This window comes from Salvelinus fontinalis, chromosome 20 (genome assembly GCF_029448725.1).
Source record: "Salvelinus fontinalis isolate EN_2023a chromosome 20, ASM2944872v1, whole genome shotgun sequence".
NCBI classification, from domain to species: Eukaryota; Metazoa; Chordata; class Actinopteri; order Salmoniformes; family Salmonidae; genus Salvelinus; species Salvelinus fontinalis.
The window spans coordinates 8,176,573-8,193,454 of NC_074684.1; the positions used below are offsets into that span (position 1 = coordinate 8,176,573).

At 40.9% G+C, this 16,882-nt stretch overlaps 1 protein-coding gene across 6 annotated transcripts in view; it reads left to right on the forward strand.

Annotated features, from left to right (window-relative positions):
* LOC129817234 (serine/threonine-protein phosphatase 2A 56 kDa regulatory subunit gamma isoform-like) overlaps nt 1-16,882 on the forward strand; it is a 31,739-nt gene that overhangs the window by 3,951 nt on the left and 10,906 nt on the right. The window contains exon 1 of one of the 6 annotated variants that reach the window (XM_055872273.1): nt 7,177-7,402. The exons of the other annotated variants lie outside the window; for them this stretch is intronic. Coding sequence (XP_055728248.1) covers nt 7,309-7,402 — 94 coding nt within the window. The 5' untranslated portion in view covers nt 7,177-7,308. Of the gene's footprint in view, nt 1-7,176; nt 7,403-16,882 lie in introns of those variants that run through there. 6 annotated transcript variants of the gene reach the window in all.

Genomic DNA, 16,882 nt, shown 5'->3' on the forward strand with positions numbered 1-16,882 from the left:
CACACACACACACACACACACACACACACACACACACACACACACACACACACACACACCAAGCCTCTAACCTGCCACTCACAGCAACAAAGATCACTTCTTCCTCTGACAAGCGGTTTCAACTTGCTATTTGAGGTTTGGTCCAACATAATTGGTCAAATAGACACCGAAACCAAACAGACCCTTTTTATTTTTCAACTACTGAAATCGCGCTCAGCAGAAACTACTCAGAAACTACTCAAATGGGAGCATCAATGAACATTGCTTCTGGAAAATGAATGCGTGGTTTGTTGCGTGCAGCGTTGTGGTACCACTAGCTGCATTTTAGCCAATGACTGTTATACTAGCTGTCTATTCTGTTTAATAAATGTGCAATAAACATAAAACACAATTTTATGTAAGGAATTGGCAACTCGTTCTTAGAAATAAGCTTTTAATTTCAACATCTGAACAAAGTGGACAGGCTAATATGCTGTTTAAACAGTTGGGGAGACACAGAAGTGAGTTCATAAAAATTCAAATGCTCTGCCTTGTTAGCTAGCAAATAGATGAAAATGATTGGCTAAACTTGACATATACAGATTAGCTGGCTACTCACTAGCACATGAGCTTTAAGATTGTTTGAGACCTGTGTTACTTTTCTAAAACACCTGCAACAAGAAGTTAGTCATTATTAGTGAATGTGCGTTATGCATAGTTTTGGTTAAATTTGTAACAAATGGCATTTTCATAGACTGACTTGAAAGCCAGATCAGTGACTATTGCAAAAAAGACAGGTTAAACTATTTTGATTAAATTTATTCCAAGGTATTATGGTTCTGGAAGGCTTATATTTAGGTTGGGTATCATTTCACAGGCCCTGAATTACTTTAGATTATTGTTGACTGTTTGAAATGCAGTGTATTTTACATTTTAATTGTACAGCAAAGCTTATTTAGAGAACATTAAAGTCAAGATATTGTGAATCGTTCGAAGGTTGAAAAAAAATCTAGATTATTTTTAGGCCATATCGCCTAGCTCTAAACAGTTTTTTCAAAGACCTATTTTGTGTCACTGTTCACTCTATAGGTAAAAGCAGATTATCTGCACTGAACAAAAATATAAAGGCAACATGTAAAGTGTTGGTTCCATGTTTTATGAGCTGAAATACAAGTTTGCTGAAATGTTACATACGCACATAAGCTTATTTCTCAAGTTGTGCACAAATTTGTTTACGTCCCTGTTAGTGAGCATTTCTCCTTTGCCAAGGTAATCCATCCACCTGACAGTTGTGGCATAGCTGATTTAAACAGAATGATCATTACACAGGTGCACCTTGTGATGGGGACAATAAAAGGCCATTCTAAAATGTACTGTTGTCACACAACACAATGCCACAGATATCTCAAGTTTTGAATGAGCATGCAATTGGTATGCTGACTGCAAGAATGTCCACCAGAGATGTTGCCAGAGAATGGTATGTTCATTCCTCTACCATATGCTGCCTCCATTCGTTTTAGAGAATTTGGTAGTATGTCCAACCGGCCTCTCAACTGCAGACCACTTGTATGGTGTTGTGTGTGCGAGAGGTTTGCTATTGTGAACAGCGTGGCCCATGGTGGGGTTATGGGCAGGCAATAAGTTAAGAACAACGAACACAATTGCATTTTATCGATGGCAGTTTGAATGCACAGAGATACTGTGATGAGATCCTGAGGGCCCATTGTCGTGCCATTCAACCACCGGCATTGCAAGTTTCAGCATAATAATGCACAGCCCCATGTCACAAGGATCTGTACACAATTCCTATAAGCTGAAAATGTCCCTGTTCTTCCATGGCCTGCACACTTACCAGACATTTCACACATTGAGCATGTTTGGGGTGCTCTGGATTGACGTGTACGACAGTGTGTTCCAGTTCCTGCCCATATCCAGCAACTTCGCACAGCCTTTTTGAAGAGGAGTGGGACAACATTCCACAGGCCACAATCAACAGCTTGATCAACTCTGAAGGAGATGTTTCACGCTGCATGAGGCAAATGATGGACACACCAGATACTGACTGGTTTCTGATCCACGCACCTACTTTTTATTTTTTTTGTGACCAACTGATGCATATCTGTGTTCCCAATCTTGTGACATCCACAGATGAGGGCCTAATGAATGTCCTTTTATGAATTGTAACTCACTAAAATCTTTTTAATAGGTTTGTGTATATTTTATTTATTTATTAATTAGAGAGGGGGGGGGGGGCAGCTAAAATCATCAAGGTTCCCGGCTGCAGAGCAAGCAACTCTGCTGTCCCCAGAACTGGATAATTATTAAATAATTCACATCACTGACTAATTTTACATTCTTATTAGGCCTGGGCTTCTATACGTTGTAGCCTACATTGCTAACAATAGGCAATGGAAATAGGTCTACTCTACATATGTCTTTTCTTAAGCTTTACTCAGCTGTATCTTTTGACTTCTCATTAGATTTTTCCATCTTGATCTTGTTTGCTCAATTTCACTTCTTGTTGCCTGTAATATTTGTCATTCAAAATAAAGCTGTGAGAGAGAATCACCTGTAGACTCTGACTTTCACAATTGTTCCCATTTTGAAAGCTGCAACTTTAGGACATTAAACACTTTATTAGAATAGCTTATTTGAGAATTACTTTTCATAACTAACTTAATGCTTTTGATAGGCTGTTTTTAATTAGTAGGATTTGGCTTTTGGCCATTTGGTTCACAACAGCAATGAGGGGTGCATGAATAATTTATTTTATAATAGACTAGGCTTTCAACTGTAAGGTTTGTTGAAACTGTTTTGATTTGTCTATCTTGCTCTTGTTTGTTCTACCTCTCATTACCTTAGGCCTATCATGTTTTTATGTTATTCAAAAACAACTTAACTTTCTTATATAGCCTAGAACTCTGTTAGATAATTCATTGTTTGATCATGAGGTAGCGCAGCGGTAGAAAGCCAGCATGCATAAAAACCGAAGTCATATTCATATCTAATGGAGAGAAAATACCAAATTTTTTCTTTCTGACTGGAATTTTTGCACTGCTTGGTATAAATCTTACATCTGTTTACATTGTTCTCTTGCATTCTGTAAATTGTTTAACATCTTGAAATAATAGGTTATGCAGGCTGTAGCAAAGGAATAGGCCACTTGGCATGGCCCTGCTGTGCGCTGCCCGGTCAGCTCCTTACTGCGTGGTGCTGGTCAAGTTGAAATGGGCTATACATCGTCTGTCACATCACGATGTCGTGACCATCTTCAATATCCGATACTAACATAAGATTGCCCAACCCTTTTGAACCACTTTTGATTGACTCTAGTCAACTAGTCTCTCAGGACAGAACCATGTATAGGTTTGGTTTCCCAGCCCACCCTACTGATGCATGTCCCCTGGCCTTGGCTTAGCATTTAAGTTCAGCCATAGCATAGCTGCCTGCCATCTCCAAAAGTCTGCTTGCGTTCTTATCTGACGTAAATCACACCGTGTCTCTCCCTCTCTTCTCTCTCTCTCTCTCTGTGTGTGTGTGTCTGAACATCCACACTGCCCTGCTATAAAACGCACCACCACGGTGTTGCGCAAGCCATGGTAACATTGAATGTAAGTGACTGACTGTGCCAAGTGTCTATATTTAGGGAAAATCCAGAGATAAGGCTTTAATGCTGCGGGTCCTTGTGTTTCAGGATGCTGCCAGTGCCTAGATAAGCGGGTGGCTGGCAGGGAGCTACAGTGTAAAACTGCAACCCACCTCTCATCCCCTGCTCCTCATGGAAAATGTCAGCACTGGCAGATGCATATCCAATGCTATGCTATCATGTTACTTCTTTGAGTGACTGGCATTAAGTTGGCTCTCCATGGCCAAACTTTTAAAGATGTGGAAAGTGCACAGTGTGCAAATCCAGCGGATTTTACAGGAGAGATGATGCAGTCTTGCAGAGTCCATAATAATGTTAGTGTTTAGGAGCTTCTAGAGTTTTAATGTAGCTGTGTTTGGACCACTGAGTGGATCCTCTCCATGCTAATCTACCATGACCTGAACCACCAAACCTCTTTAGGGCAAAGTGGAGAGCTGCTATCTGGCTTCAACTCAGTCTAGACTGGCGCTTTGGCGACAATCCAGCCGAACACACAGCACATTTGCCTTGTTACAGTTACCAACCAAGCCAGCTACCTCAGCAGTGATATGGTGTCATGACCTGTATTCACCTCTCATTCTTCCCTATGTCTTCTGTCAGACCGCAGTGCTTCCCCCTGGGATTTTTTTCAGCAACGGTGGCAATGGTATGAGGGGTGCATGGCTACTAGGGTTAGTGAATTGCTTCTAGCGTCAGCGCATTGACATGCTAGCTGTTCTTAAAGACTTCAAGTCATTTGAGCTAACGAGTATCCATTTAAAAGCTTGTCTCTTTAGAGCCACCGCTGCTAAATTTTAATACAGGGGAAACACTGGACAGCCTACATTGTCAGACACAAAGGACTGTTCTCTCTGATCATGCGAGACCTTTTATCTTGGTTTTACTATGGTCTTTACAACACATTCCATAAGCTTTGATTCGTGATAACAGCTGGGCACGTCCAGCGGCCCAGCAACAAGAGGGCTTCTCCAAGTATTGTCCCATGGGCCATGGATGTTATCAGTGGTCCTGCCCTGACAGGCATTGAAGTAGTAGAGTGCTGCATTTGGAAAGTTATTTATTTTAGTAAGTGCCTCTTTTGGACAGCAGTCTATAGGCAGGAGAAGATGCCTGATACCACCTCACATTATTGCTGAGTGGAAGATGCAGTATGCACTGTGTTCATGTGCTGATTTAATGCTTGAAAAGAACTATGCCACGGTCGCAGGATAATTGATAAGCAAGACAAACAGGCTATTTTCGGGGACAGCAACACCACAGCGTTTCAGATAGGTGCCTTTAAAAAAATATATATTAAAAAATCACCTCAACTCAACAGCTGCAAGTGTTTGCCAAAAGGTAGTGAATGAACAAACAGCTGGTGATAGTGTGAAAAGAGGAACTGTCCTGGGAGGGATACAGTTTCTCACGCTCTGTCTCCCTCTGTTGGGGGGAATGGGAACTGTGGTCTCACAGTGAACTTTATCCACTATGACTTGGCTGGATGATAAATAGCTTCAAGTTCAGTAATCGAGGTCAATAGAACCTCGAGGGTCAGCGGTCTCAGTCTTCAATTCCTGTCGTTGACTCCTCTTTGAAATTGCTACAAAACAGACATTGTTAACGTTAATAGCCAGAGTGAGTCACAAGATCAACCCCGTCGTTCTGCACAGATGTAGAGGCTAGCGTGAGTTTATAAATAACTGGAGCCCGGTTGCGTGTGCCAAAGTAGAGTTTACAGGATAACTGCAGACCGATGGAGAGAAAGTGTGTTCGTTCACGCAGGCGTGCGCTTATTTGGTCTGTATCAGAAGAACAACAGCTCTTCAGACAGGAGAATGACTAGACAGTGGGATGATACAGTGAGTGGACTGGTTTGGAGGATTTCCAATTGATTCAAATCTGTCCATGATATGCGAGTGCTACAACATCTGCTTTATATTTGGTGAGACTGGGCAGAACAGATGGAGCTCCAAATGTAGTTAACAAAGGACAAGGCTGCAGGTCTCTATCAATAACTTGAGAAATGAGTCAATAGCAACATCAATGCTTCCTCACACCTTCCTGTAGCCACCCAGCCCAGGACCTACAAAGTTCAGACTGAAATCATTCAGCAGCTAACCTGACTGGTCAAGTTCTGTTTTACCTGCTACAAACAAAGCCAAGGAGTCCCGCTTAGAGTTGGGGTGTTTTCTGTTCACTGGATGCACTATGACTAACTTCACCTAAAGGATTTAGGTCATCAACCGCAGTAGGAGGAATACATCGACTCTTCTATTTTATTTTCTCTATGCACACTCACTCCATACGCGCACACTACACACACTCGCACATAGTCACACTGACGCTCCAACACACTCAATTTGCTCACACACTCGCATGCAGTCATCATATACACTGATGCTACTCTGTTTATCATATCCTGATGCGTAGTCACCTTAGCCCTATACATACATACATACATACATACATACATACATACAGTATCAACCTCTATCACTCCAGTGTCCCTGCACATTGTAAATATGGTATTGGAACTGAACCTGTATATACTGTAGCTTACTTTGTCAAGCTTTTATTTCTATTTCTCATGTTTTTGTTTTACTTTTTATTTTATTTTTTATAGTACTACAGATATTGATTACTTAATTGTTGGGAAAGCACGAGCAAGAAAGGCAATTCGCTGTAATTGTGCATGTGACATTAAAAACGTGAAACTTGGCTCTTACAATGAACGTGGTTAGTCAGTCTACACTTGTGTCAAAGTCTTATAAAGCAGAAAAGTCTGGCACACACACACAACTAAGAACAATAGACGGATGTGAGCCATTGCTGTGTGTGCACTATGTGGTGCAGATGGGGACATTGCGTTGGTGTTAAGCACTGTAACTGCTCACTCACTCTGGGAGAGCAGCTGAGGCAGAGCCCACTCGCTCACTGGCTTCCTGTTTTTTGTATAATCGTGCCTTCCTGTTTCTCTCACACCTGGGCCATCTGTCCACACACACACACGTCAGCAGTGAATTCTGTGTTTATAACAGCCTTTTACTGAATGATAATCAATGCTTCCCTTCAAGTGTTGGTTATTTTTCACATCTCTAATCGTTCACTGTGTCATTGTGTTATGTTGTTTGAGGGGAAATCCAGGTGTTGTGGCTACAGAAAAGAGAGCCTAAAAATGTCTGTGTATAGAACTGACCTACTTTCTATGATGTATAAATGGACTCTTTGTGCTTTTCCTAGAGTGAAGATAAGGGAGGTGATATGTATTAGGATAAGCCAAAAACTCTTCTTGTTGGGAATGTCATTTATTGTAGGGTAGACTAGTTAGTGTGTGTGTGTGTGAGCCTGAGAGGGAAATAAAAAATAAATGAGGGGAAAGGTTAGGTGTGCCTCACTTAGCCAGACCTCCTGCCTCTGCTCCAATCACAGCAAGGTCCTGCCCCAGCCCACCAGCCAATCCCCTGCCTCACCCCACTAGCCAATCCCCTGCCTCATTGTTATGCATTCTGACAGCCTTCCCATGTGACCCAGGTTGGCCAATCGGGCTCCTTCCTAGAGGGATGACATCACTAACTAGCCTGTTCCCTCCAGCAGCAGGGCTGAGCTTTATTTTCTGCTCTGAGTGTTTGATGCTAAAATGGAGGCTGGCTCCTCGACTTAGCCTGGGCTATCGCTATCCTCTCTTCTACCCCAGCCCCTAGATGTTGACATGTACTAGAGCTGCCAGTGCGATGATTCTGGATGCACCAAACTCAAATGGGCCTTTCCAGCCCGTGGCCCTCATGCATTTTAGAGGTGAGCAACGCTAGCTGGCTGGCTTTTTCTCTCTCTGTGTGTCTGTGTCTGTGTGTGTGTGTTAGGGGGAGGTGGACAAGAATGTTGCGATTTACCATCTGTCGCTTTTTTGTGTACTTTGGAGTTAAACAGTTATGAGAGTAAAGCCTGCTTTAGGAGACAGGGAAGGGTGTCTTATCTTTGTCTGCGTAACTGGGGTGTATTTGGAGCAGGAAAAGGTTGTGCGTGTTTGTCCTATGAAAACTAGGATCGCTTAGTGAGAGACAGCGATGGGAAGGGGTCTAGTTTTTAGCCTCTCCCATCCCCCACCAAGACTGCTGACGTCAAAGGAAGTGAGGTCACAGCCGTTTGGTGTTACCCTAAAGCGGCAGGGCCCTTTGGCTGTGTTCTGTCTTGCAGTCCTCCCCTCGCAGTGGAAATGGTTTCTTAATTTTTCATACGTCCCCTCAGTGTTACACTGTAGCGTTGAAGGGGAAAATGAGTACAACCGTAGCAGACGCAGACTATTGTGTGCGTGACTTTTGAGATTAATTAATTGATGTCATTTTGCTGCTGGGTTGAATGTATCGGAACACCATAGATATCAACATAAATTGCCCCCTGTTAAATGTAGGCTACACATAAACAGAGATGAACACTTCAAGTCAGTGTGTATCTGCTGTCATTGTCTCCTGTAATAATCCTGTTTGGTTTTCTGTTTTGAAGAAACAACAGTTTCCTCGTTGCAGTATGAGTAAAAGTATGGCATGTATAAACAATGTGCTGATGTGGACACTACACTAATCTCGTTTTATTATGCACATACAGTACCAGTAAAACGTTTGGACACCTACTCATTTAAGGGTTCTTCTTTACTTTTACTGTTTTCTACATTGTAAAATAATAGCAAAGACCATCAAAACTATGACATAACATTTGGAATCATGTAGTAATCAAAGTGTTAAAACCAAAATATATATTTGGGATTCTTCAAATAGCCACCCTTTGCCTTGATAACAGCTTTGCACACTTGACATTCTCTCATCCAGCTTCATGAGGTTGTCTCCTGGAAAGCAATTCAATTAACATGTGTGCCTTGTTAATTTGTGGAATTTCTTTCAGGGGTGTATACAGAAGATATCCCTATTTGGTAAAATACCAAGTCCATATTATGTCAAGAACAGCTCAAATAAGCAAAGAGAAATGACAGTCCATTACTTTAAGACCTGGTCAGTCAATCTGGAAAATTTCAGACTTTAAAAGTTTCTTCAAGTGTGTCTGCAAAAACGATCAAGCGCTACGATGAAACTGGTCTCATGAGAACCGCCACATGAAAGGAAGATCCAGAGTTACCTCTGCTGCAGAGGATAAGTTCATTAGATTTGCCAGCCTGAGGAATTGCAGCCCAAATAAATGCTTTAGAGTTCAATTAACAGACACATCTCAACATCAACTGTTCAGAGGCGATTGCGTGAATCAGGCCTTCGTGGTCGCATTGCTGCAAAGAAACCACTACTAAAGGACACCAATAATAAGAGACTTGCTTGGGCCAAGAAACACGAGCAATGGACATTAGACTGTTGGAAATCTGTCCTTTGTTTTGAGTGCAAATTAGTGATTTTTGGTTCCAACCGCTGTGTCTTTGTGAGTAGGTGAACGGATATTCTTGGCATGTGTGGTTACAACGGTGCAGCATGGAGGTGTGAGGGGGCTTTGCTAGTGGTACTGTCTGCGATTTATTTAGAATTCAAGGTACACTTAACCACCACGGCTACCACAGCATTCTGCAGCGATTCGCCATGCCACCTGGTTTGCGCTTAGTGGGACTATCATTTGTTTTTCAACAGGAGAATGACCAACACATCTCCAGGCTTTGTAAGGGCTATTTGACCAAGAAGGAGAGTGATGTAGTGCTGCATCAGATGACCTGGCTGTCACAATCACGCGATCTCAACCTAATTGAGATGGTTTGGGATGAGTTGGACCGCAAAGTGACGAAAAAGCAGCCAACAAGTGCTCAACATAGGTGGGAGCTCCTTCAAGACTGTTGGAAAAGCATTCCAGGTGAAGCTGCTTGAGAGAATGCCAAGAGTGCAAACTGTTATCAAGGCAACAGGTGGCTACTTCGAAGATTCTAAAATTGAACATTATTTTGATTTGTTTAACCTGTTTTTGGTTGCTACATAATTCCATATGTTATTTCATAATTTTAATGTCTTTGTCATTGTTCTACAATGTAGAATATATAAAAAGATAAAAACCCTTGCATGAGTAGGTATGTCCAGACTTTTGACTAGTACTGTAGATTATGCTAAGACACATGTGACCTGCTGCCTCCAGATGTCATGACGTTTTTGGGGGGTTAATACATTAAGCATCAGCACTCGTTCAAATATCCATAGAAGCTAATGGCCACTGGCACTGTTGCGAGTAGTTTAGTGAGACACTGCAGCAGTGACACTGACATTTTGGCGGGTCCTAGATCTCTTGCCTTTTACACCCGTCAAATGTTCAGATGCTTTCTCTTAAACTGTAAATGCCTGTGTGGGCATAAAGGTCATGCGCCCGTGCTTGCACGCTGTGTGTGGCGCACGCTGTGTGTGGCGCATGCCACAGCGCGTCCTTTAATGTTTTAGGCGTGTTGAGAAACCCTAGTGCTGTTGTGAGGGAAGCAGGGGTACGGTAGGCATGGAGGATCATGGGACACGCGTGTTAGAGTAACATGTGCCTCAACACACCTGAAACAGCATGTACCATAGCAGGAGCAGTGTTGGGAAACAGGAGATCTACAGGGACATGTTAGAACAGGGCTGTCAGGTAGTGTATTTTTACTTTGTGAAAACACAAACACAGGTTTAGGCCTAGTTATGTTATGGAATTTTCCAGTTTGGCCAATCACTAGGGTTGGTGCACTACTCACATTTCATATGCAAATTATTACATTTTGAGTGGAATGCTCGAGATTTGCTGTGCTTTTTGATCAACAGCTCCCGTCCCAGTTTGCGCAACCTTTTCTTCGGGATTTTCTATGGGGTTGCGTCAGAAAAATGGGTTCTAGTAAAAAAGTATCCAATTCCATAGGGAAACGGCTACCATTTCGGTCACAGCCTCTTGGTCATGCTGTTGCGAACTGGGAAAATCTGAGATTGCCAGGAAGTTTTTTCTTCTTCCCCTCTGTGATAAATTTGTGTGCTTGGTGTGACATTATTGTTGGATGTTCAGTCTCCCTCCTCAGTATCTCTCATTTGTTTTAGTGTTAGGGCTTAGCCTATATCCAGCATATCTCTATTCACTCCCCTACATATGTGTTTGGACAGTGATGCTATTCTCTATTCCAGCATTTAGGAATTGACATTAAATGTTTCATGAGGTGACTGTACAGATTGTCACCTTTTTATTTAATGGTATTGTCATAAATATCTGACAGCAATTTATATATCTAGTGCCCCATTTTAAAGAAGTCGTAAGTGTTTGGACAAATTTCACATACGGACCACACCGCGAGTGTTGCAAAATAAATGTACACCAGTCAAAAGTTTGGACATCTACTCATTTCAGGGTTTTTTATTTATCTTTACTATATTCTACATTGTAGAATAATAGTGAAGACATCAAAACGATGAAATAACATGGAATCATGTAGTAACCAAAAAAGTGTAAATCAAAATATATTTGAGAATTCAAAGTAGCCATTCTCTCAACCAGCTTCACCTCAATGCTTTTCCAAACCTTTTGACTGGTACTGTACATGTTATTCAATCATTGCACCCACACTGCTCGTGTGCGTCTGCATAGCCACGCGCTAAAATATAACTTGGTTCAATATGTGAAGCTTGATGCGCTGCAAGTCCCCACCACTCATCTCCTAATTGGTTTTTAGGAGCATATACCCACGTGGGTGATTGAAAGATGAACTGAGTTCCACACTCCAGTCCAGTTGGTTGTGGTAATGCACCTTATAGTTGGTTTCCAACTGCCATATAAAGGCCAAAGAAGAAGGAGGATAGATTACTTAAAACTGTGTACCCTTTTATCAGTGTATTAATTGTCGGAGTAGAGGACCTTGTGCATTTCAGGTAAAATAACAACCCAATGTTTATATCCCAGGACAAATTTGCTAGCAATAGCAAGCTAGCTTCTTATGGCTGCAGGGGCAGTAGCTTGGATGAAAGGTGCCCATTTCAAATGGCCTCGTACTCAATTCTTGCTCGTACAATATGCATATTATTATTACTATTGGATAGAAAACACTCAAGTTTCTAAAACCGTTTGAATTATATCTGAGTAAAACAGAACTCATTTTGCAGCAAACTTCCTGTCAGAAAGTGAAAAATCTGAAATCGAGGCTCTGTTCCAGGGCCTCCCTATTCATTTGCTTGAAATCTATTAGTATACATGCACTTCATACGCCTTCCACAGATGTCAATAGGCTGTGAAATGGGGTGTCTAGCTATATCTATGGTCAAAAGAGAGGTCTTGGAATGACATGACCCCAATTTCCTTTGTTCAGGAAGGCGCAGGAAGGACATCAGTATTGGCTTCTGAAAAGCTTTCGTTATAGACGTCTAATATCTCCGGCTTTGATTTTATTTGATAAATGTGATAATATCATCGTAAAGTATGTTTTTTCAATATAGTTTTATCAGATTATTGACATTTTTTCGGGAGTTTTGGCGTGTTGGTGACGATGGACAGCTTCGCTCCACTTAGCTAGCTTTGGTTGCTAATTCGAGAGGGAAAAAGGACATTCTAAAACCAAACAACGATTGTTCTGGACAAAGGGCCCCTTGTGCAAGATTCTGATGGAGGCTCAACAAAAGTAGGACCCATTTATGAGGTTATTTCGTATTTCTGTCAAATGTTTAGACGTATATTCCGCTCTTATTTTGGGCGCTGTCTCGCTATAACGTAAGCTGCATGTCGTACTAAAGTTATTTTTAGAATTCTAACACGGCGATTGCATTAAGAACTAGTGTATCTATCATTTGCTGTGCAAGTATTTTTTAGTAAAGTTTATGATTAGTTATTTGGTCAGAATACGTGAGTGTCAGAAATATATCCGGAGATTCTGGAAAATAGTTGCTACGTTTTCACAATGTATAACCACGGATTTCAGCTCTAAATATGCACATTTTCGAACAAACCATATATGTATTGTGTAATATGATGTTATAGGACTGTCATCTGATGAAGTTTATGAAGGTTAGTGAAATAATTAATCTTTTGCTGGTTTTGTCGCTATCGCTACTGTTGCCTTGAATTAATGCTGTTGTGTGGCTATTGTAGGAAGCTAATATAATGCTGTAAAACACTTAAAAAATCTGAAATATTGTCGGGATTCACAAGATGTTTGTCTTTCATTTGCTGTACACCATGTATTTTTCATAAATGTTTTATGATGAGTATTTAGGTATTTCACGTTGGTCTCTATAATTACTCTGGCTGCTTCGGTGCTATTTGTGATGGTAGCTGCAATGTAAAACTATGATTTATACCTGAAATATGCACATTTTTCAAACAAAACATAGATTTATTGTGTAACATGTTATAAGACTGTCATCTGATGTTGTTTCTTGGTTAGTTTGGTTGGTTCTTGGTTAGTTTGGTTGGTTTTGTGCAAGCTACCTGTGCTGTGAAAGAAATGTCTGTGCTTTTTTGTATATGGTGGTGAGCTAACATAAATATACGTGGTGTTTTCGCTGTAAAACATTTAAAAAATCGGACATGTTGACTGGATTCACAAGATGTTTCTTTCATTTGCTGTATTGGACTTGTTAAATATTTCTAAAAAATATCTTTTGAATTTCGCGCCCTGCACTTGGACTGGCTGTTGTCATATTGAGCCCGACTTAGGGCTTGCAGCCATAAGAAGCTAGCTAGCTAAATTTCCATGAATGTTACATTTACATTTAAGTCATTTAGCAGACGCTCTTATCCAGAGCGACTTACAAAATGTTAAATGTGTTTCGACCTGTCCCCAAATTTATATTGTTGGTTCAGAGTTTGTTTTGATATTTCAACCTGCGTGTCCTGATCGCGTCTGTTCGGGGTGGGCAAAATCAACATGGGTGCAATGGCACACAGTCTGGTCAGCATGTTAGTGTACCATATTCCTAGCACGCAATGACTACATCAAGCTTGTGACTCCACAAACTCGTTGGATACATTCGCAGTTTGTTTTAATTCTGTTTTGCGCAATAAGTACTGCCCTTTTAGGTTACTGGCCCAATGCTCTTAACCGCTAGGCTACCTGCCTCCAGGGTCCCGCTGTAACCTTCTCACTCATCACCATTCACGATTGTCATTGTTATCCGTATTCATGGTACGAACCACATTCAGGCTTACATACAATTAAAATGACACCATTATTTATCGTTCACTTCCTATTGGACAAAATATAATCTGAAACACAACCAAAACAAGCTTTAAATGCACCAAACAAGTTTGTAGAGTCACACGCTTGATAGTCATTGTGTGCAAGGAATATGGGACCAAATAATACACTTTTGTCTTCTTTAATAAATACTTACAACATTTTCAAATGGGGGACTAGATGTATAAAGTGCTTTCATTTTTAAACAGTAAAGCACTGATGTATGAAAGTCCGAAATTCTGGAGTTTAGAGCCATATTTAAATATTAGTGTCACTCTCCAAATACATAGGTAGGGTAGTGTAGATGCCTTGATATCCATTAACTGGTGTGTGTGTAGCCTAATGAACAGAACAGGGTTCCATCTTGGATAACTGTCATGGCATTGTATCGAACTCAAGACCGCATTACTATGAGCTAAAGCCAAGGCGTTTTAGTTCTGGGTACTTAAATGAATCTTCAAGTCTAAGCTAGCCAGGCATGGTTAGGCTACACATCATGCGAGTGTAGTTTGGCCAAAAACAACAACTTCCCTGGGTATTGCTATCTATTGGATTAGAATTGTCCTCTGCGGCCGTATGTATCAAGTGCTGATCTATCATCGGGTCCCACTGTCCATACATTTATGATCTAAAAGGCACAACTGATCCTAGAGCAGCACTCCTGGTCTCTTGCCTGTCTCAGTGGTGATGGTGATGCACAGATAGAAGTAGTCGGATACAGGTGGGTCAGTAAAGCACTAACCCACGCTGACAAGTTGCAAAAAAATGAATGGCAGACATTTCATAAAGAAAAAAACATTTGTGTACATGAACAGGTTAAAAGCAACATTCTGAGTGGTTTACCAGAATGCACTGTCTGAGGGCATGGGAGACCCATGTCAGACTGCATCCGTGTCCTCTGCAGATTGGAATGGCTGTGTAGTGTATGAGGCTGCTTTGTTCTAAACCTTGATTTCTGTCCGGCTGTTTTTTGTGGTCGGTCATCACATGCAAAGTGCACAGAAGGCTGCTGCTCGGCAATGATGAGTGTGCAATAGCTATCTATCTACGTGAGGTGAGCCTTCATCCATAAAAAGGAGACTGATAACGAGTGGCTATTTGTGAGTTAATGGTTTTGTGGTGGCTGTCACGCTCTGTTCTCCTGGAGCATGATTGAAAAAGTTTTACATTTTGTATTCGTTCCGCAAGCACTGTTGTCAGGAATGCCTCAGGGTCTGAGACTGCGTTACTATTAGAGTATCAATCATTTGCTCATTCCCGTTCTGTGCATGTTATTTTACACTTTTTTTTAACTTAACTGCTGCCCACCCTCCCCCTCCACATTTCTTATGTATCTGCTGCTCAACCTCCCCCTTCACGTTTCTCTCTTTACTCACCGTCTTCTGAACCTTCAACCAATTTGATCAACATGATGTAGCCTATGTTTCTGCCTCATATTTCTGAACAGCAAAAATAAAAACCCAGCGGCTATTTGATTTGACCTTCCAAAAATAAATATGTTTTGTAGGGGGATTTAGGCTACAACCTTCTCTGTTGTAACTAAGGATATTGCAGTAGCACAAGAAAGGTGAAGTCTACATATTGCATTGTGGCAAAACAATCTGTGTTTTAAGCACACGTGTTGTACTTTAGGGCTGGGAAATGCCAGGGGCCTCACGATACGATATTATCATGATACTTGGGTGTGATGTGTTGCGATAGTGTTTTTAATTGATTAGCACAGCAAATAACACCACAGAGCTAGTGTGACGGCCACATTGTTTCCATCAAAAGTTAGTGGGGTATTTACTGCTGCTTGCTATCCACACCTCGTCAATCTGTCACTCAGCTCTTCGTCTGCTTCCTCCAAAATGCAACTATATTTTGCCCAGGTGTATTTCCCACTTAGTTTCTATTAACACTAGAAAAGTCTGGTCTCTTTGTACCCTCTCTTGAGGCCAATGAGGAGTCATTTTTACTCAACATTCTAATAGTAATAAATACATTTCATGTATGCTACGGGGAGAATAATATTTTGCTTGTGTTTATGAAGGTCTTGGGTAACATAAGAAAAAATAAATAAATCTAAACTACCATTTTCATTAGTTTTACTGTATGCTGTTTGTTGCCGTGTGCTCACTTGTGGAGCGCATGGAACATATTGAGTTATTTGGCAATGGTAAGTGTTTTGGAAATCTCCAGAATATACTCTTTCTGATACTATATATAAATGTAACCGTTTTACCTGCATGTGATGTTTCGATTGGCATGTCCTCTTAACTGCTTATAACACATTCTGTTTGTGATATCGAAATTCTAACATGCGTGTGTTAAATAGACTCAAGGATGGTGGGGACAAAAAAAAAAGAAATCATAAATGTTACATTAATATTGGGTCAAAATGAGCCCTTTGGCCTTCATAGTGTTAAAAAAACATACCACTTTACAAGATCTAGCCAGTGGTTTATTTACAGTAAAGCTAGATTATAGATGCTAGCCCTGACACCTTGTGGTAATTTTTTTGAACTGCACACAAGGATGGTACATAATATTAACTTTATTTCAAGCAGCATTTGGCGACTTTTGTATTTTGCCATTAAATCAAATTAACCTTAAAATATTCCTTTCTACACACCCTCATGATTGTGGTATTTGCTAATAATGTCTCCTTTGTCATCCTTAAGTCCTACTTTCATTATGAGGGTAAGGCTAGCTACAGATTTCACACCAAATAATGTGATTTAACCAAAACGGGATTCTTAATGTTAGTGTCCGGTTGCCCCCGTTATTAAATTTGTTTTTGCTCCATGAAGTAATCCAACAATGTATACGCCGCAATCGTGTCTCTTTCAAATTCTCTCTAGGGTGGACCCACCGGTCTCAATGAAAGTGCTGCATTTCATGACACTCACCTGTCTCGTACAATGAGAATATTTGAAATAGACAAGATGGTGGTGTTTACTTCATGGGGCAAATATGTATTTATTTTAGTAACAGAGCATTTTCTAAGTTAAAATGTGCCCCCTGCAACTGGACATGGACATTGAGACTCCTGTTTCCGAGAATTGAGAAAGATAATATCGCCAATACCAGGTTAGTTGAAAAATCTGACGTTTTGTATAGGCAAACCTGTAACTCCCAGTATAATG